This window comes from Denticeps clupeoides, chromosome 11 (assembly GCF_900700375.1).
Source record: "Denticeps clupeoides chromosome 11, fDenClu1.1, whole genome shotgun sequence".
NCBI classification, from domain to species: Eukaryota; Metazoa; Chordata; class Actinopteri; order Clupeiformes; family Denticipitidae; genus Denticeps; species Denticeps clupeoides.
Genome location: NC_041717.1, coordinates 5878194 through 5896656, shown reverse-complemented (window position 1 = coordinate 5896656; position 18463 = coordinate 5878194). Strand labels below are relative to the sequence as shown.

Genomic DNA, 18463 nt, shown 5'->3' with positions numbered 1-18463 from the left:
AGGCTTATTTAACTCGTATTAACGTTAAATAATCTCGCTATGTGAAATTTTCATGATCAGGACCTCTGAGTTGATAAGTAAGTTGTGTAGAGGTAGCACAGCACCGTTAAGTTACGGTGACCAGATCTCCTTTTTCCGGCCGAGTTTTTAGACTTTAGTCACGTCATCGGCTTATACAAAAAAAAGCGTAAATTCGAACTTTGATCATGTGACCTCAGTATGTTGTGCATGCGTGTGTTTGTAGCTGTCCTACATTTGATTGATGCACCCATGACTCTACACCGTATAAGCTGATCATAGCTCCAAGTTGGAATGTGTTCACGTGGAAAATTTTTAAGCAGACTTGCACTAGTGAGCACAGCATAATTCCATTGGAACTTGAGACTAATTGTTGCTGATGTCTGCAGGTATTCCATAATTAGCAAACATTTCCAGCCACCAGATCCATTCACAACATGACCCAATGAATAAGAACTTCTGAATGGTTGTGTATACTGGATAATACACAATATTCCAAGACAAAAACACAAATGCCACTCACTGGTTGTTATTGAAAGCTATTAGCCACAATAAGAATTTGAACTGACTAAAGTCAACTGAACTGTTGTCCCATGAGATGCAGATGACCCAGAGTGGCACGCACTGAATGGTCCAAAGTGGATGTTAATGCAATTCTTCACAGATCCGCCCCCATACCTGCAAGGGCGTGGGCTCGTGGTCCAATGCAGAGGTGCCAAGCCTCACATTAAAATCTAAAGCGCTCGCTGGCACCTCTCCTCCCACACACCGTCCAGACAATGCACACCTTTTGTTCCCCCCCACGAAATGAGGAGACGGAGTGTCGAAAAAGGGCTGGGGGTGGGTGAGCACACTCAGTCCGTCTCATCAACGTGTGTTTACAGCATCTGACCTTTCGCTTTACATCCGAATCCAGACCGAGATCTGCCAATTGCCCGAGCGGAGCCCGGCCAGAGCGGCTCACTTCTCTGCTGTGAGGGCCGCCTGCGTCCGGCCTGTCAGAGGTGAGGGCCAGAGAGGGTGAACGCGAGCTGTTGGCAGGCGGAGAGTTTTCAGGCTCCTCGGGGCTCTGAGCCACACCGCGCTCTGCAGCAGTCGGCGCTCGGAAGAGGCTTCAAGCCGAGCACATTTTTCCTCTCCATGAGTGCAGCAGCGTTCTGTTAAATGCGGAGGAACGGCGAGCCAGCGCTCTCCTCAGCTGCCGGGCCAGATTTTCAATTAGGAGCCTGAGGACCGAGGAGCAGGGAAAGCCTGTTGTGAAAAATGTTACTCATCCCCAATCTGCCCAACGAGACCAATTCAGCGGCGACTAAGGAGAAAAACAACGTTTACACGGCTGTTGTACATCTATGTGTGGTCAATACAACGTGCTTAAAGCCGCAAAATGTCTTGTTGAGGAGAGACTGGACAACAACAACATGGCAGCACTTCAGGAGTAATATTGGAATTAACAGGTCAACTGACCTTTCTTATTTAGCTAATTGCTAAATAGGTATTCATCATCAATATGATCATACAAAAGGAATTGCTGCTATTCTTGTCATCGTGAGCAATGAGTATAGACGCTTTGTCACAAGCTAGGCACAAAGAACCCCGAAACCTTATGATCAGCTCCAGATTCAGGTTCATTTATTCCTTTCTCTGTCGCCCGTGCACCATCTAGCTTCAGAGGGAGAAAAACAATCAGAACGTAAAAAAAAATTACAACTGACACGGTAATGCATGCACGCAGAGTACATACGGTGGTCCAATCCTGAACACGATCACGTTATGCCGTAACGACACGGGTCGCGAGGTTGCTGACACTGAAAAATCCACGTTCTATATCCAAGCAAGTAAGAAACTCGGGCTGAAAAGCATGTCTGTTTAAGGATGGTGGCAGTTTAGGGTCAGACTCTTTAAATCCCTGAGATCATAGATGACTTTAGTTTGTACGTTGTGTAGAATTCTAATCATTATAATGATGGCCATGTATTGTGGGTCTCTTATGTGACTCCTACAAATCAACAGAAAGCTTAAAATCCCATTTTTACCAATATTTAGCGTCACTGCGGGCAATTGTGTCCAAAATCTGGAAACGGCAACACTGCACAACAGATAATGGCAGCTGAGACCGGAGTGCGATTAATTAAAGTAAACCTAAGCAAAGACGCTCACAGCTCTATGCTGTGAACAAACAGAAAGACGACTGACTGACTCCTCTTCATTCTCTTCCTGGATTGGCGCAATTCCCCCAGCGACTCCATTTCTCAAAAAGAAAAGACAAGTTGCACGACGCGATGCCCCGAAGATACTCTCTGCACTCATGCTAATATGATTCCCTTTGCAATTACCTTCAGCAGTGATTTTAATCAAACACAGAGAGTAAACATGGCAAAGTAATATGGGGAGCAGAAAGAGATGACAAAACCAGAAACCATGACGGGAAGGGAAGACAGAGGAGGCTTGAGAGGATTAGGAGAAGACTGGAAGGAACACCCCGATCCCATTATACATGGGCTGTGACAGTGAGCAGAGACGACGTTCCATACAACGTGTTATTTTAAACACCATGAATGAGTCACAAACACATCGGATATACATCTCCAGCACAGATGAGCAGCAAATGGACCAGCAGGGTGTAAAGGTTGCGTCTTAAAAAGAAACAAAAAAACATGGCGGGGGGAGAACACTTATGAGTAAAGATGTTTTCCGGTTCTGATTTTTTAAGGAATTCTGATGCGGTTTTTGAGGAACTTTGAGTCATCAGTCAGAAGAGAACACACCTTCTCATGGTTGAAGGCATCCATCCTCTTCATGGATGTATCCAGGGCAGTCATGGCTTCCAGGAAGGCCATGTCCTGCTCGCAGAGCGGGTTGTTCAACAGATCGGTGGAGATCTTCACCGCAGCCTTGGACATGGCTGCAACAGATGACAAGCAGACATGACTGAGATGAGAAACTAAACTCAAGATTCAGTGAAATTCTCTAAATCCACATTTGGAATTCCTAATGGGATCCTAAGGAATACTAATACTTTTCCGTATTCTGTAGTGCTGTTGGAGAAATCCCATTATACTGTCCGCTGATTATTTAAGCAAGCGTCACGAAGGTCAGAGACATCCTGAGCTGTATAAAAAGGGCTAAATCACTGGCAGACAAAAAGCTAATGATAAAACATTTTATGTAAAATTAAATGCAGTATTTTCCTTTTAAATTTAAAACCCTCGTGGCAGGAAAGACTAGGTAAGCTGCGGGGGTCAAAATAAAGTTTTTAGTCTAAGTTTATAAGACTACATTAGCGTATGGGTGGGTATGATGATGGAAATGAATATTCACAAAAGCGCTGTGAATCTGTCAACAGTGCCAAAGCCAATTACCATTAAACGCCATTCCTGCCATTTCAGGTTAGCATGCAACGCTAATCAGATGAAAATTGTACCAACAAAATGAATCAAACTCCAAAGAAGAAGGATGGGGGGTATGGGGGGCACTCAAAGCAACTTGGCACTAAAAAGGAGACAGACAGACGTCGACAGTTTGGAATATATATATATATATATATTTTGTCCAAAATTAAAAGTGCCTAAACGCTTGTATTTTGGGGAGGTCAGCACAGTAAGACAATTAGAGTACAGTATGTATCCACACACATTTTAATGAATGTATTTATTCTGTCGATTATTGATTGACAGAACAGTGCTGCTCTCACACACATTTTTTTAAAGCAGTAAACCACCTGAGATGGTGAGAATCACACATGACCTAAAAATGACCTCTAATGCAATTATTCAAAAAAAAGCTGTAAAACTACATTTTTAAAAAATGTAGCTGCTGGCTTCAACATACATTCAGGTCCAGATTAGTCGGAACTGAAAAGATTTCATCCTTCAGTTGGATGGCATCATTAAAAACTGTAATGTGTACAGAAGTGTCTATTCAAGTTACTTTTTAAAATGCATCTTCTATAAAAGCACAAGTGAAGAATCGCTCTGTGAAAGTGAGCGCAGCTCGGTGCGCTGGCATGTCGTAACTGGAAACTGCGTACGGTAGCAGTTGGTGGAGGACGGACCTGTGCAACAGATGGCGTCCATTAATTATGATGATAGAGATGACAGTTCTGTTACTTTAATAGGGCAGCCCATATTGTGGCGCATAAAGCAAAGGAAATGAAGAGACCCTCTGCTATCAGTTCTGTCAATCATAAGAACGTGGACGCTGAGGGGTTTTGAACAGGACATGTCGTTACCAAAGACTTCTTTCACTTGGGCAAATTTAAATGGACATTTAACAGATTTGCAGGGCAAATCTAACATATTAATTACTGAATTATGGTAATAATAATTTGAGTATTTGACCTGAATACGTTTTAGAATTGATAAGTGCAAATACAAATGGTGATTACAATGCTTTTTTATCTAAACAGAAATAAGAGACAGTACAATAACTGAGAAAACAACCAAAAGGTGTAACCTGAAAAAACAGACGTTAAGTTGAAACGTTCAGCAATGACAGCATCATTAATATATTATTTCAGACATACCAATATCAGCTTCTGTGCTTTTCTTCATATCTTTGTGTAGCTTTTTTGTTTGGTCTTCCAACCTGTCAATGAAAGAAAGACATTATGAATTTTGGATGTAACCATAATGGTTTTGCCTATCCACAACAGGTATTTTTCTGGAAATGCTATAAAACCAGATTCAGCTGTAATCAGACATGTTTTGTGCTGCATATGTTTGGCTAATGCCAACTAGCTTTCTAGGATTTATTAGCATGCCAACACCAAGATTCAACTTGGCACCCGAAATGCAGACAAGCTTCATTACGACAGATACAATTAAGAACACATCTCAGATATCAGCAACAACAAAAAAAAAATGGAGCAGGAGGTGGATAAAAAAAAAAAAATCCCATACATTCTGATACAAGCATTAGTGTTTAGTAACATTTTAATAATATCTTGTATAAATCACAACAAACACAATTATGTATTCATACCCGGAAAGAATGTGCGATGTATGGACCGGGTAGAAAGGCGGGCCGATTGGCATGGTCTTTCTCGATCCCGCACCACTTTCGCACCGTGGGTGTTAACAACGGCAATTACTGCACAACTGAGACTGGATCGTGTAGGGAGGCCGTTCATTATATCAATTAGAGGGGAAAACGAGCTGCTGTTTAGGAGCTCCCCTGAGACGGCTGTCACTGCACATCTGAGGGACTCGATTCAGACAGGTCCGCCACCAACCACGCCCCACTTCACCTTCCCCCACCACAAATATGAAAAAAGATCTATATTTTTTTCACGAGAACAGTGCATGGCGTGGCGAGAAGGGGAGGTTATGAGGCCGGGATTGTCTACCAGTGTGTCAGGTGAAAGAAGTGTGGCTGCACTAGGTGCTAATGGAAGAATTTGAGGGAAGACGCTCCTGTCGGCTCCCTGTCCTGGGCTAGGCTGCCACTTTATTGTTTCATTCCTCCAGCCTGGCCTAGACACCACTACACTTAAGTGATGACAAAATTAGTCCATTAAGTGCTGTTATAGATTAGTAGCTGCATTAAGCAGCATCCTGTGAACAGTCTGACGTATGACGCGAAAAAACAAAAATCGACATTATTGACCCTAATGGGAACAAAGTATCTACCTACTATTATCAAATGGAGGCACATGGTCACTAAGGCATATGGAAGTCTATCTGCATTCTTCCTCCATGTACCATGTACCATTTCCAGTACCATGTGACCTACGATTCACAGCGTCTTTAGGCACATTATCGACTCAACTATTCAGAAAACCAATTTGCATTACATTTTATTTTGATATCTGGAAGGTGACCAGATCATCTCCCTATCACACCTTCTGTCTCCGCACTTGTCATAGTTTTAAATATGCATTATAGAAAGCTTTATTCTTGAGGTTTAACTGCAATTCATTCAAAGCATTATGTGTGATTAATTAGTTACAATGTATTTAACATGGTTGTACATGAATACAACCATATTTATTAAAGGTGAATAGAAATAGTAATAATAAAAAAAAAAAAGCCTGCCAAGTAAAACCGATATCATCATGGGTGTGTTTGCCAGAGCTGTCCATACACGTCTGATTTCGGCACATACGTATGTACCCATTCATAAAGAACACCCCGCCCCCATTGTTATCGTTCTCCGTCTGCGGGGCCTCCTACGCATCAGAACCTCAACTCCGCGGCGCCGCACTGCGCCCACTCATTCTACTACAAGGACACACAGCAGGGGACGCTTCGAAAGGTCCCGGCCAATGCCTTTAAAGGACTACCCCTTTTGTTCCAAAGGCTCACTGACAACACCCACAGTCAAGGATGAACAGAGGGTCTCTGCTCGAGGGCCACCTTTCTACCACTCCCACTACAAGGCGGCAATTCAAATGGAAAAGAAGACGAAGGGGAAGAGAATTTATAATGGACGCTCTTGTTTTTGTTAAAACAGGTGTTGTTCTTCTAGATGGTCCGTTCCTCTGAAACTAATGATACACAAACCACCAGAAACGGAACAAAAAAAGGCGGCATCAGACGCGTCAACTTACTTTTGGAGCTTGTCGTATTCTCGCTCAAAGTCCCTTTCAACCTGTGAAAAGGGAGAACATGCAGACAACAGAAAAATGAGAACATTTGACAAGGGTCTGTTTTAAGAGAGAAACGCGTGGGCAAAGTGCTCCAGTTTCAATCCACCTCCTACGAGGGGAGGGGGCATTTGGAAGCAAAAAGGAGGTTAAATCGCGGGGACCATCATCCACATCCTCGCTTATGTATTTTCAATCTGTTGTCGAGTCAGGGGTGACCATACAGAATGAATGGGGACGGAACAAGAAAAGGAAAGAACTTTTGAGCCCCATATTTGCAGGTTCTCTTAGAACCAGAAACACGATCCAGATTCCGCTCAGCCTCAACTTTTCTCTGAAGTCTGTATACTTGTATGAATTCATAAACACAAAACAAAGACGAAATGTCCCCAGACCCCATGTCCATACACAGTTGGCATTTCCTTCGAGCTCCTATAATTTGCTCAGCGCTGTTCTCATTTAGAGCCCCTGCTTCACCCAGGCCCCGCCCCCCAGCCCCCTCAGAAGGGCTGCTGTAGTAATTGCAGAGGGCCACGCTGCTTCCGAGGCAGGGTCTGCTTTCCTGAGGTTCTGCGGGCAACGGGGAGAAACAAACAAACAGCGCCGAGCGCTGCTGCCAGGCTGCCGTGGGGAGAGCTGGCGCGGGCCACCCGTCCGGCCACTCGCCGGCCCACTCACCGGGGCCCGGGGGCCCTGTGATGAAACAGGAAGCCGGGGGACAGTTCCGGGGCCGTGTCTGAAGGACCCACAGACAGATTAGAGGGGATGTGGTCACACCCCAGCCAGGAGAGGATGGCACCCACTCACTGGCAGGGAGACGGACGACAGAGCGGAACCCGCTCTTCTCCAGGCATCTGGAAAAATCTCAGCGGGAGACTGGACTTTCGGTGAGAGCGTTCGGGGTCAACCTTAAGGCCATGAGGTTTTCGAACTCCGTGCTTTTCGTAACCGATGTGTCAGCGGCCCAGTGTCTCTTGTCTGCATGTTGCCTTTAAAAGATGACTGTGGCAAGTCCTCTGGTCAGGCCCAAGTACAGATCCAAAGCCACCAAACCCTTACTGCTGTGTGACCGCTGTATTGGCAGCAAAGGGACGTCATTTTGAAAGGCACATTTCTAACATAACATTTCTACAGACAGTAAAAAGTGCAGCGAAGCTCCCTGACACTGAGACCGAGACAGCTTTCCTCAATAAACGGGTAAAAATACCAAGTCTGTGCAAACCCGCAAATAGCAAGTCAATGGACAGAAAAGTCTCGGTTTTAGCTTTGTTTTAGAAATACTTTGATTTAAGGAAAAGGGGGGATCAGATTACATGTCTTTTTGTTTTTCAAACCAAAGAAGAAAAAAAAACTTACCGTTTTAGAAACTATTTGTTTCTTTGGTTGTCCAGGCTTGAATAACCTATTGTTAAAAAGAGAGAGAGAAAAATTAATATCTCGCAAGTAAGGAAAACCTACATGAAGATAAACATGGTTTAAACAGGCATCAACCCTGTTCATATTTAATATGAACAAGGTCCTGAAAGTAAGTCTGATGGGACCAACAAACCAGAGCTTTAAAAAAAAAAAAAAAAAAACTTTAAAAGCTTTAACATTTACATAAATCACGTCAAATCAATACATTTTCAGTTTGAGTTTGTGTGTCAATGTCATCCACTTAGTAATTAAATGTATTATTACTTTTAACATGCCTCCAGTATTTTTTAATTTTACAAAAAAAAAAAAAAAAAATGAATTTGAATACAGAATATTGCAAAATTTAAAAGTTAGAAATAATAATGTATTTGAAGCCACATTTGGTGGTGCAATAGATATTAAACTAATCTAAATCTGATGAAATGATTTCCTAATAATCAATAAATCTCTTAAAGTGACAGATTTGCATTTCATTGGAACTCTAGACTTATCACTGCTGACAATGGCCTTCACTATTTCAAAGTCAAAGTAAGTCAAAGTAAACTTTATTGTCATCTCTTCTATATATTGTACAGATATACAGAGAGACGAGAAGACGTGGCTCCAGTTTAAACAGTGCAACATAAAAATAGACTACAAAAAACTGATGCGGCACATGGAATACAATATATAAATAAATAGGACACAAAATATACATTTTAGCTAAAAATGAAGTGTTAAAAAGTGACCAGTGATATATACATGTTTACCAACTGTGCAAATAAATAACAGTAACAGTAGTTTGTAAATCTCAACATATTTCTTATTTATGGAGATATTAAATTCATGAACAGCTTCCAGCTACCACTGATTTCCAACATGAATAAAGATATTGCAATAAACTATAACAATATATTATTTTCATTGAATAAAATGAAAAATGACCCTAAAATCTTCCAACAGTTTTTATTTTAAATACACAAAAATCTTGTGAGACCTGTGAGACAAATGTCACTTTCATGAGAATCACTAAACCTTAATGCTCATGAGACAATCCCCTTATCAATCAAGTTTCGAGGATCTACTTGATCATTGTGGACAAGACTGAGCAACTTCCTGTCACCGCTGCACACATCTGGAGACAATTTCTGCCGGATGTGATCGTAATTAGAAGTGGCTGCCCCCACTGCCCCATGTGTGGTTATAATACCGATGTATAATAAAACCATGTTGGACGTTGGCGGTGTGGTCTCCACACATGTTCTTGCTTCGGTGAGTGATCTTAAACAAAAAATATAAATAAATAAAAAATCTGACAAAACCCAGGAGCGTGGACTCCAGAAACCTGTCTCCACTGTCATTTTTCAGGTTATTTTAAGTCTTCCTCCTCCCTTCTGCAATCAACTCTGGACCACTTCCTTGGCACAGATGGACACCTTCCTATAAAGGACGGCACAGTGGCACCTCCGGTCCTAAATAATGCTCCTGGACTGGTTCCGCGTTTTCACACCATAATACAAAGGGAGTTCATTATATTAAAGGGCATGCGTGGGGGGGTTAAGTTTGGCAAATGTTTGGCCAAGCCGTAGGGCAAAAAGACGGGGGAAGCCCTCAGTTAGTCATCGGTTTCAGGGTACCACCCCGTACGCTGCATATCTGTCAATACGTGCCAGTTGACGACACACCACCATGGCTCTCCCCAGACCTGCTTGTACGGTTAGAGCTCCAGTTACACCATGCGTTGGGCAACGAGATACCGAAACCTACTGCTCTCCAATCAAATAGTTCCCTTTAAAGTAGGCAGCAGGAGTAATCGTTCACACCGTGTCCCCAGCGCCAAGTTGTTTCTTAATTACCGCGAAGAGCCGGAGAAACGGGCGAGGAGGAAAACACGCGGCCGTTGACGTGACACTAATAATATCCCGGAGTCTGACGGACGGCCACTGCAGACAGACTCGCTGGGACGGCAGCTGTGTCACCAGCAAGGTGGCTTCACTAATGAGGTGGAAGGGAGAGGGTGTGAAGAGGCGCGGCGTGCGTACGAGCGACTGTTTGTTGCCTCTGATGACAGATCAATCAAAGGGTGTGTCGACTCACGGGTGGCTTGGGTAGAAAATGGGCTTAATCTCCATTATCACCAAAAAAAGGGCCATTTATCACCCCCAAAAAGGTGGGGAATAAAAAAAAAAATGATTCTCACAGTGGGCTGGATTTCTAATTTAACAGTGCATGAAAGAAAAATGAACTCAAATTGTTATCAAGTCAAGCTTAAAAATGTACTGTATTCAAGGCCGCTGCCATCTCGCCCATGCCTGACGGAGATGAAATCACCCATTTCAAACCACAGATAAAGCAACACAGCCATGGACTAAAAAAAAAAAAGAAATTCCTCGGCTCCACGGCTGGTGACTCAGGCTGAAGCCAAATTATAATCAGTAAATCACAAGTCTGCTGACAGAGGGAGGGAGGCGTGTCGCGATTGTTTCTTTTACTTCTTGACGCAATGGGTGACAACTTTTCCCCCCCAAGGAAAGTTCATTGAAAGAAACTATCACGTCAGGGGACTATTGCCTAATAATTCTTTCTCTTTTTATCACATTTCTAATGGTTTGATACACTTTCATTGGTTTTTACTTATGTAATTAATTAATCACACAGTTTTCAATCAATTCGTTACTTCTGAATAGTAAAGCTAACTATAATGTATATTTAAAACCATGACAGAGACCAGTGTGTTGCTGTTCCGGTCCTTCATGAGCCTCTGTTCTCCTTGTGAGGATGCAGATGTGTCAATGGCTTTAATTGATCCTAATGCATTAATTAGTTCAATCAGCCATAGCCATCAATTGATAAATTAACTTATTAATCAGAAATACATTGTTCACCACGTCAGAGTGATAAGTGTGGGAAAGAGACAGGGAGTGTCAGAGATCAGATGGTCATATTAGTTTTTTTAAATAAAACCCTGAAAATCACCTCAGGTTTCTGAACAGTTCAGATAGACCTAAGGGAATTCCCACTGTCCACTTAATCAATCTCCAGCATATTGTAACATCATAGTTCTGAATGTTTTATTGTTGTCCATGTCTGCGCACACCACCTCTCCTTATTTCTAGTGCTTCACAGAGCTTCCCAATTCACAAAGAAAGAAAAAATGAGGCACATCGCGCACACAGAAATGACAGCAAAGTCACAGGTTCACCCCCCTCTGACAACCACTGTGTCCCTGACGCTAAGCCCTGAGATGCTCCAGGGGGGGCTGCATCTCTAACTAGCTATTGCAAGTTAATCGCATCACTCAAATAATTAAAATATGATGTAATTATGTTTGATATTACAGCCCACAATGATAAGAGTTGAAACAGCGTCCAGAGAAATGCTGATGGGTAGAGGGGGTTCGACTGTGGGAATCATCAGAGATGTGCCTTCGCACACTGGGATATGTATTTTTACAGACGCCCGCTCATCTCGCAAGTGCGGTCACTCTCTGCCTGCCCTGATCTCATGGCCCTGACACAGAAAATCACATACCACTACTCAAATAAACACGAACGAACCGATGCTTCGTTCAAGCAGGACTACTGCACGATTTCTAACCACATCTACCGTTTAAACGTTGTTTTAGATATTTATAGATTAGCATAAATATAGAACAGAATACTTGTAACTTTGAATATTTGAATCGAAAAGTGTGGCGATTAATGCAGGATATATTTTGTTTATATCCTCATACGATCACACTGGAAGAATCTGAGACATCAGGCCTTGGAAATATTTGTGTGTCACTCATCAGCTAGTCACCCAAACTTTCTTTTACCTAAAATGACATCCGTAGATTGCTTTTCTTCCCACACGGTCACTAGGTCGAGCGTCAGCCTACTGCTGTTCTCTACTGGAAGTGTTCTGGTTTAAACGGGCTGGACTTTTAAGCACCATTGCGTCATTTTTAACACGTCTTATTTTTTAGACGGCTTCTGGAGCTTGAGGACGACGCCTAATGGTGGAACATCAATTTTAATGAAATATCTTTGGCTGGAATGAGGGAACATGTTAAATGTAGACATTAGATGGAACAGGCCATGCCTGCTGCTGCTATAAATGCTTGGACATAATGTCACCCCGTGGCGCCGGCTGGCCAAAGCCAGGGCAGGTAGCTGAAGGTAAGGTGCAATTAAAGTCCCCTTTTAATCATTTAATTACAGTTCTGACCATGTATCATGGCCACTGAGAAACCCAGGCACAAATTCAGGAACCTAAGTCATCTTCCTTTTGGCTTAAAATAAACCAATTGGGTAAACGTGTGTGAAGTCAGAGCTATGAGCAAAGCCTGTGAGGCATCAACTGCTCATGCCGTTCTTTCGCTGATGTCCCAAAGTATCTAAATGAGTTGCCAAGTAAGACCAAACATTCAAACTGATTTACTTTTCATCTAAAAAAAAACCCAAGACGAGAGCAAAAGGGCCCTGCGTAAAGGTCATTTATGGTCAGCGCACTCCCGAACATCTGCTGAAGAACTGAGCAGTGAGCTCATCTTGGCTTTTTGCAGTGGAAGCCTGCGCTGAACTACAGACAGAAAAACTCATTTGCAGGGCCACACGGGACTCCGAACATCAGAGGAACAGAGCCGCTTCCCAGTACAAAGCACAGGCATGTGTGAGAAAGCAGAGGTCCGGCGGTGGTTGGAGATACAGGCTACGTGGCCCTACCCAGCCAATGTAAGCATGAATGATAGGCACTTGAATGTGGCAAAGCCGGCTCCTACAGGAATGAACACACACACACACACACACACTACAAGTCAAAAGAGTTCATAGAGAAAATTTGGATTGCGTACAGAATGAAGTAAACAGCCAGCTGCGGTAAAAGAGGTGATAGGAGGCAGGAGGGAGGACCCACAAGGTCTGATGGCAATGAAATTGTATGAAAGAAAGAAAGTAGAATTCTATTTGTGTGTATATATATATATATATATATATAAAGGAGATAAATGTAAAAGTACAATCAAATTGACTTGAGTCAATTATAACAAGAAAGCATTGCTACTAGCAATCTCCATCTTGGAGAGGAGGAAATAACTACTCCCTCAGCCATTAATTCCGATACTCAGAAAATGAAGTTGAATTATATTTTTATAAACTATGTTTAAAATGGGAGACGACTATGGCAATGACAGTCACACTTCCCCATTCCTCAATATTTCACACACACACACACACACACACACACACACACACACACACACACACAAAAGTAGTGCAGTGTGGCCAGATGCACGACTGTTGCTAAACACCAAAAAAAAAAAAAAAAAAACTCATACAACAGCTCAAACGATCAGATTTAACGGCCATGACTACTTAACATGGGCCACTCGCTGGCGCTGAGGCCAGCGTCATGGCCTCACACCCCCGAGGCTTTTTTGTGAGTTTGAAGCCCAGCGCTGGTTTTACATGTGTGAAGTTTGCATGCTCTTATACCGCCCAGAGGCATGCACACTGGGTGGATTGGTGACTCTAAACTGGCCTTTGGTGTGTGCCTGCCTCCCCCTCCCCGCCCATGCCCAGTGTAGCCAGATGTGGCTTCGGCGGGTTCATGGTGTAGTTGTGTAGTAACTACATAACACAAGTAAGAATTTGGTTTCTCAATACCTACTGTCAACAAGCAATTCTTCCCAAAATAATCACATTCAAAACCACCCAACCTGGCAACACATGATCGGACTCGCCTCCATTTTTCCTTTGTTTGCTTGGCAGTTGGCAAAAGTGATCTCTAGTCCTCTCAGCACCACGTCATAAACAAACCAGTCAAAGAAATGAATGAAGTATTCAACACCCTATACACTCTGCCCTATATGTATTTAAGCAATACTTACAAAGGTCAGATGTTCACAGCCTAAGAAATATACTGGCACTTTGAAAGATTTCTTTGGAAATTCAGAAACTATACCATTATTTACACAAACCATGTTATCATTTGTGAACGAGACTTATAGGCCAGAGACAAGCCCTGGTTTATAGGGAATTATGCAAAACGATTTTTCACAGCGCCACTGACCTCCACTCACCCCAACATACACACCCAGTCCACCATGAATATACATCATTCTCCGCTTGCAGGCGTTTCTTCAGGAACAAAGCCCTGAGTCTTTCCAACCAAAGCAATTACGCAGCAGAACGGCGGAAATGAGTCACGCAAAGCGGACAGTTCTCCAGCGGAAGTTCTAGTTGTGTGCTATCGGTTAGAAAGGCGGATCTTATCACTGTGGAACACAGAGCCATGCTTCAGGAGATGGGGTTGCCAATTGTTGTCACCATGACCCCTGAGTCAAAGCGCCCGCGTCACAGGCCAATAGCAAGGGCCCTGGTGGAATTTGTCGGTCAGCTCCATCCATAATGGGCCCTTTGACTGGTTCCGCGGATTGGTAGCAGTGCATGCTGATGGAAGCGGTCTGCGGAGCCTCTTGCTGGGCTGTGACGTTGGCCTAGCTTCAACCTTTCGCTTGTCACTTTTTACACTTGTAAATGGGGGATCTCATACAGTGTCTTCTCAATGAAGATGGAAATAATGAAAGCGTTCGGCAAAATGCCAAAAAGTCTGATACAGACCTTCCGTCCCCTATGACGCGATTCGTTCTAAATAATGTCATCAGGACAGAACATTAATTGGAAGAATGAGGTCGTTGGAGGTTCATAATGACTATTGACAACTTAGCATATCTTCTGCACTGCACAGATCTAGTAATCTGTGGTCACCACGGCTGAACAACAAAAGAAATATCTGCTGAATCTCAGCTCTGCAAGTCCCTAGCAAGCTGACTCATTTTCACAAATCATTTCCATTATTTTCTAATGATGCAGATTTGCAGTCTGCCAAAATCATAAACTGACTCATTCACTATGCATAACCTGTGTGCCACAACAAAATACTCATTTGAATTGAAACCAATATTCAGTTGAAAGCTTATTTTAAGAGTCCTATGACAATCTTGCAAACTGTCCGATTATTTAATTTGGTCTGGAGATGTAAATACAGTAAAATGGCAGAAGCACCTACTTCACAGGTCCATGGCATGCTTTTTGGGTATTTCATAATAAATAAAACAAAAACACATATGAAGTGGTATTCCTTTTTGAGCATATTATTGAAATGTGTGTCCTTTCCAATACACATGAATTAATGGAATTTACAGACAATCTACTGTATTGTAATATACACTATATATATCACTATTGGGACATAAGATGTTGGTATCATAACACAATCCTAGCCATTGGTAGTGCTTATTAATAAGTGGAAAAATAAACAGATTGCACACTGTTGTCTGGCATTATAAAGTTTTGCTGCCCAGTAATCATAAGGTTGCCGGTTCAAATCCCGATCCACCAAGGTGGCACTGAGCAAAGCAGCGTCCCCACACACTGGTCCCCGGGCACCTGTCATGGCTGCCCACTGCTCACATTTCGTTGTGTCACCGTGTGCTGTGCTGCACTGTTTCACAATCACTTCACTTTCATTTATATCGAAAGAAAATCCATAGGAATCTTTTAGATTTGGCACAAACTTTCAATTGTTCTCACTGACGAAATGATTACTTTTTGGTGATGGAAGGACAGGGGTCAAGGCCACTGCATGTCATCCACAATGCGGTGGGGATGGTTACTGAAAGCTGAAGATCAGCCATCCAGCCACCGAATAAACACCACGCTTTGATAAAGAAAAAGGTCGCATCGACTTTAAACAGTGGACACATAAAATCTTTACATGGCTACATATAACATGGGCCAGTAGTGGCCTAGCGGGTATGGAAACAGACCCACTATCAGAAGGTTGCCGGTTTGAATCCCGACCTGCCAAGGTGCCACTGAGCAAAGCACCGTCCCCACACACTGCTCCCGGGCGCCTGTCAGAGGACACGTGTGATGTGCTGCAGTGTTTCACAATGACAATCACTTCAATTTACATATGAGGAAAATAAAAATGGTTTACATAAATCCATCTGTAAATGAAAAGTAAAAGCAAGGGGTTTTTATGTTATTATCAGGAGGTGCATCAAGCAGCACCATGTCCACATTATAACACGCCACCTATGTACACGTATACATGTATACAGGGCTTTCAAAACACAGATGAAAAGAATTATAGCACCAAGTTGGTGGTGCTGACCACATACATCTGATATACCACATCTACACATACATCTGATATTCCGGCCCCGATTATCAAATGCACTAATGGCTCAGCTTGGCGCATAAAAGAAAAAAGTTCATTCCTTGATGAACCGAATCACAGACTCGACAAGCAGAGTTTTACGATAGAAAAACAGATACAACTAAAAGATTGAGCACAGATACGCATAATATTCACAAGTATATTAAGCGTGAGATATTTTACTCCCTATCAAAAAGGTTAAATTAACTTTAGAGCTTCAGACAAACTAGCCTCAGTCAGTGACAAGGCTGTTAGCATAAGGCTAACTGGTGAGCTAGCTAGCGAGCAGCTGCTAACTGTAAATAAACAGAAACAAAAGCGTACCGCTTTAAAGCATTTCCATATAACAAAGCTGCAAACACGTACCAACTCATTATGAAAAACAACTTTATCCCAGGTACTCGAGAAATGCCGAATTCTGCACAAAACGCATCGCCTTGAGCAGCTCCTGGGAACCCGGGCAGAATTCAGGAAGCAGCGGAGTTCCACCGGGGGTCAGAGGTCAGAGGGATTTAAACCAGACAGGCGAGGCTACGGAACGCAGAGAGCTGACGCGCGCCTTCTGTTAGTAGTTTGATAAATAATAATGACATTAATAATGGCATGCAAGGCAATATAATGTTAGATATCAGCGCTGGTATAAATCATGAGTAAACTGTAATAAATTAGGGTGCCCAGTTGTATAAAAAAAGTGTATTGCTAGCTTGAAATATAAATATACATATATGTCACTATGTACATGTAAACTGTAATATAGATCATCCATATTTAATAAGTAGCAGGCCACACAATCCTCTTAATGCATTAGATAGCCACAGGGGTTTTTCATCAAATAAAACATGTTATTTTTTATTATTATGGACTACATTCAAATAATTATTCAATTATTGATGTCTGTTTGCCTAGTGTTTAACAGGACTAACACAGAATATGGGAAATGATTCATGTCTGTAGGCTTAAAATAAACATACTTCATGTAGAAAAATGTAGAAAAGGCTTGTTTTAGTAAAAGACACGGAGATGATTGTTATCAACACAATATATTTAGTTTCTTATATTTCTTGTTTTATCACAGTGCAAATGGTACACAAATACAATGTTTCATTTCTTTTATTCAAGTGCTCTACAGCTTAATAACAAGTGCATTACAACAACTGAGAGATTCAACTCAATAACATGGGGAACACATTTTCCATCCACAAAAGGATAGTAATATTTCATAACAATGTTCAGAATTGTTAGGACCTTATTATAAGGTAGTAAAAAAACATGTAAAAACACCCACAAAATGTAAAAAGACGTGTCATATTTCAAAAACCTTTTATCCCAAAATCTCAAAGTTTACCCTATGCAAATTGTCCTGTTCATGACGCCAGTGTAATTGTCAGTATTTATTGTCATTTTTCATGCATAATAAAGTATTCCAGCACAACCATGAATCCATATGGTTAATGCTTTAGAATTGTTGTTCTAAACATTCTCATGCAGACATGCAAACAGGAGGAAAAAAACTATACATTTCAAATGGAACAATATTGTGCCAAATTTGCACAGAACACTTTCTTTTTCATCTTTACCTGCCATCAAGTAATTACCTCTCATGTAAAACTTGGTGAGTTCAATCAGTCATCTTTTCTAATTAACAGGTTGAGCTGCCTGCCATTGGTGCCCAAGGGCGTGCACAGAAGTCTCAGGTTTTCTTACTTTATGAGTTAAATGACCTGAACACTAAACAAACACAGACATCTAGAGCAGGCCAGGCATGAGCTGCAGTGCTGACTGAGGTCACATTTACATGCGGCTGCTCCTGTGCTGTCTTCGGCACATATTGTTCCTAATCATCCAAGCCTGCGACCCAATTTGGCAAAAATGAGGCTGTCAAGACTGGCTGCTGGTCAAAGCCCAACAGTGAACAGTCAGGTTGAGCAGAGCTGTGTGGTGAGAACTGTCACGTTTTCTGCAAAAATAACAAAAAAAAAAAAAGAAAGAAAGAAAGAAAGAAAAACTCAGACTCCCACACTCCCGTGTACAAATATGCACACACAACAGAAAAAGCCCAACAGTTATAAAAAGCACAATGGTTTCTGAAAGATGCACTAACTTTGCACACACAGTCGTGGGCCTTGGTCACTCACAGCTTGTATGACCCCACTGCTTGGTATTTGCTCATTTTCCAGGTGATTTTTCATATATCATGCCACCATAAGTACAGTAGGATTTGATATTGCATATCGAGAAAAACACTGATATTCTCCATCCTTC

General features: G+C 42.2%; 1 protein-coding gene across 2 annotated transcripts in view; it reads right to left on the bottom strand.

Annotated features, from left to right (window-relative positions):
• Positions 1 to 16702, bottom strand: part of bin3 (bridging integrator 3) — a 32149-nt gene extending 15447 nt beyond the window's left edge. For both annotated transcript variants that reach the window (XR_003751307.1, XM_028997022.1), the window contains exons 1-5: positions 16568 to 16702; positions 7958 to 8003; positions 6566 to 6606; positions 4541 to 4602; positions 2784 to 2920 (exon numbers count right to left, since the gene is read on the bottom strand). Coding sequence is in view for 1 of the 2 variants with exons in the window: in XM_028997022.1 (XP_028852855.1) it covers positions 2784 to 2920; positions 4541 to 4602; positions 6566 to 6606; positions 7958 to 8003; positions 16568 to 16575 (294 nt within the window). In the remaining variant the exon portion in view is untranslated. The remainder of the gene's footprint in view (positions 1 to 2783; positions 2921 to 4540; positions 4603 to 6565; positions 6607 to 7957; positions 8004 to 16567) is intronic.
• Between the last annotated feature and the right edge of the window lie 1761 nt (positions 16703 to 18463).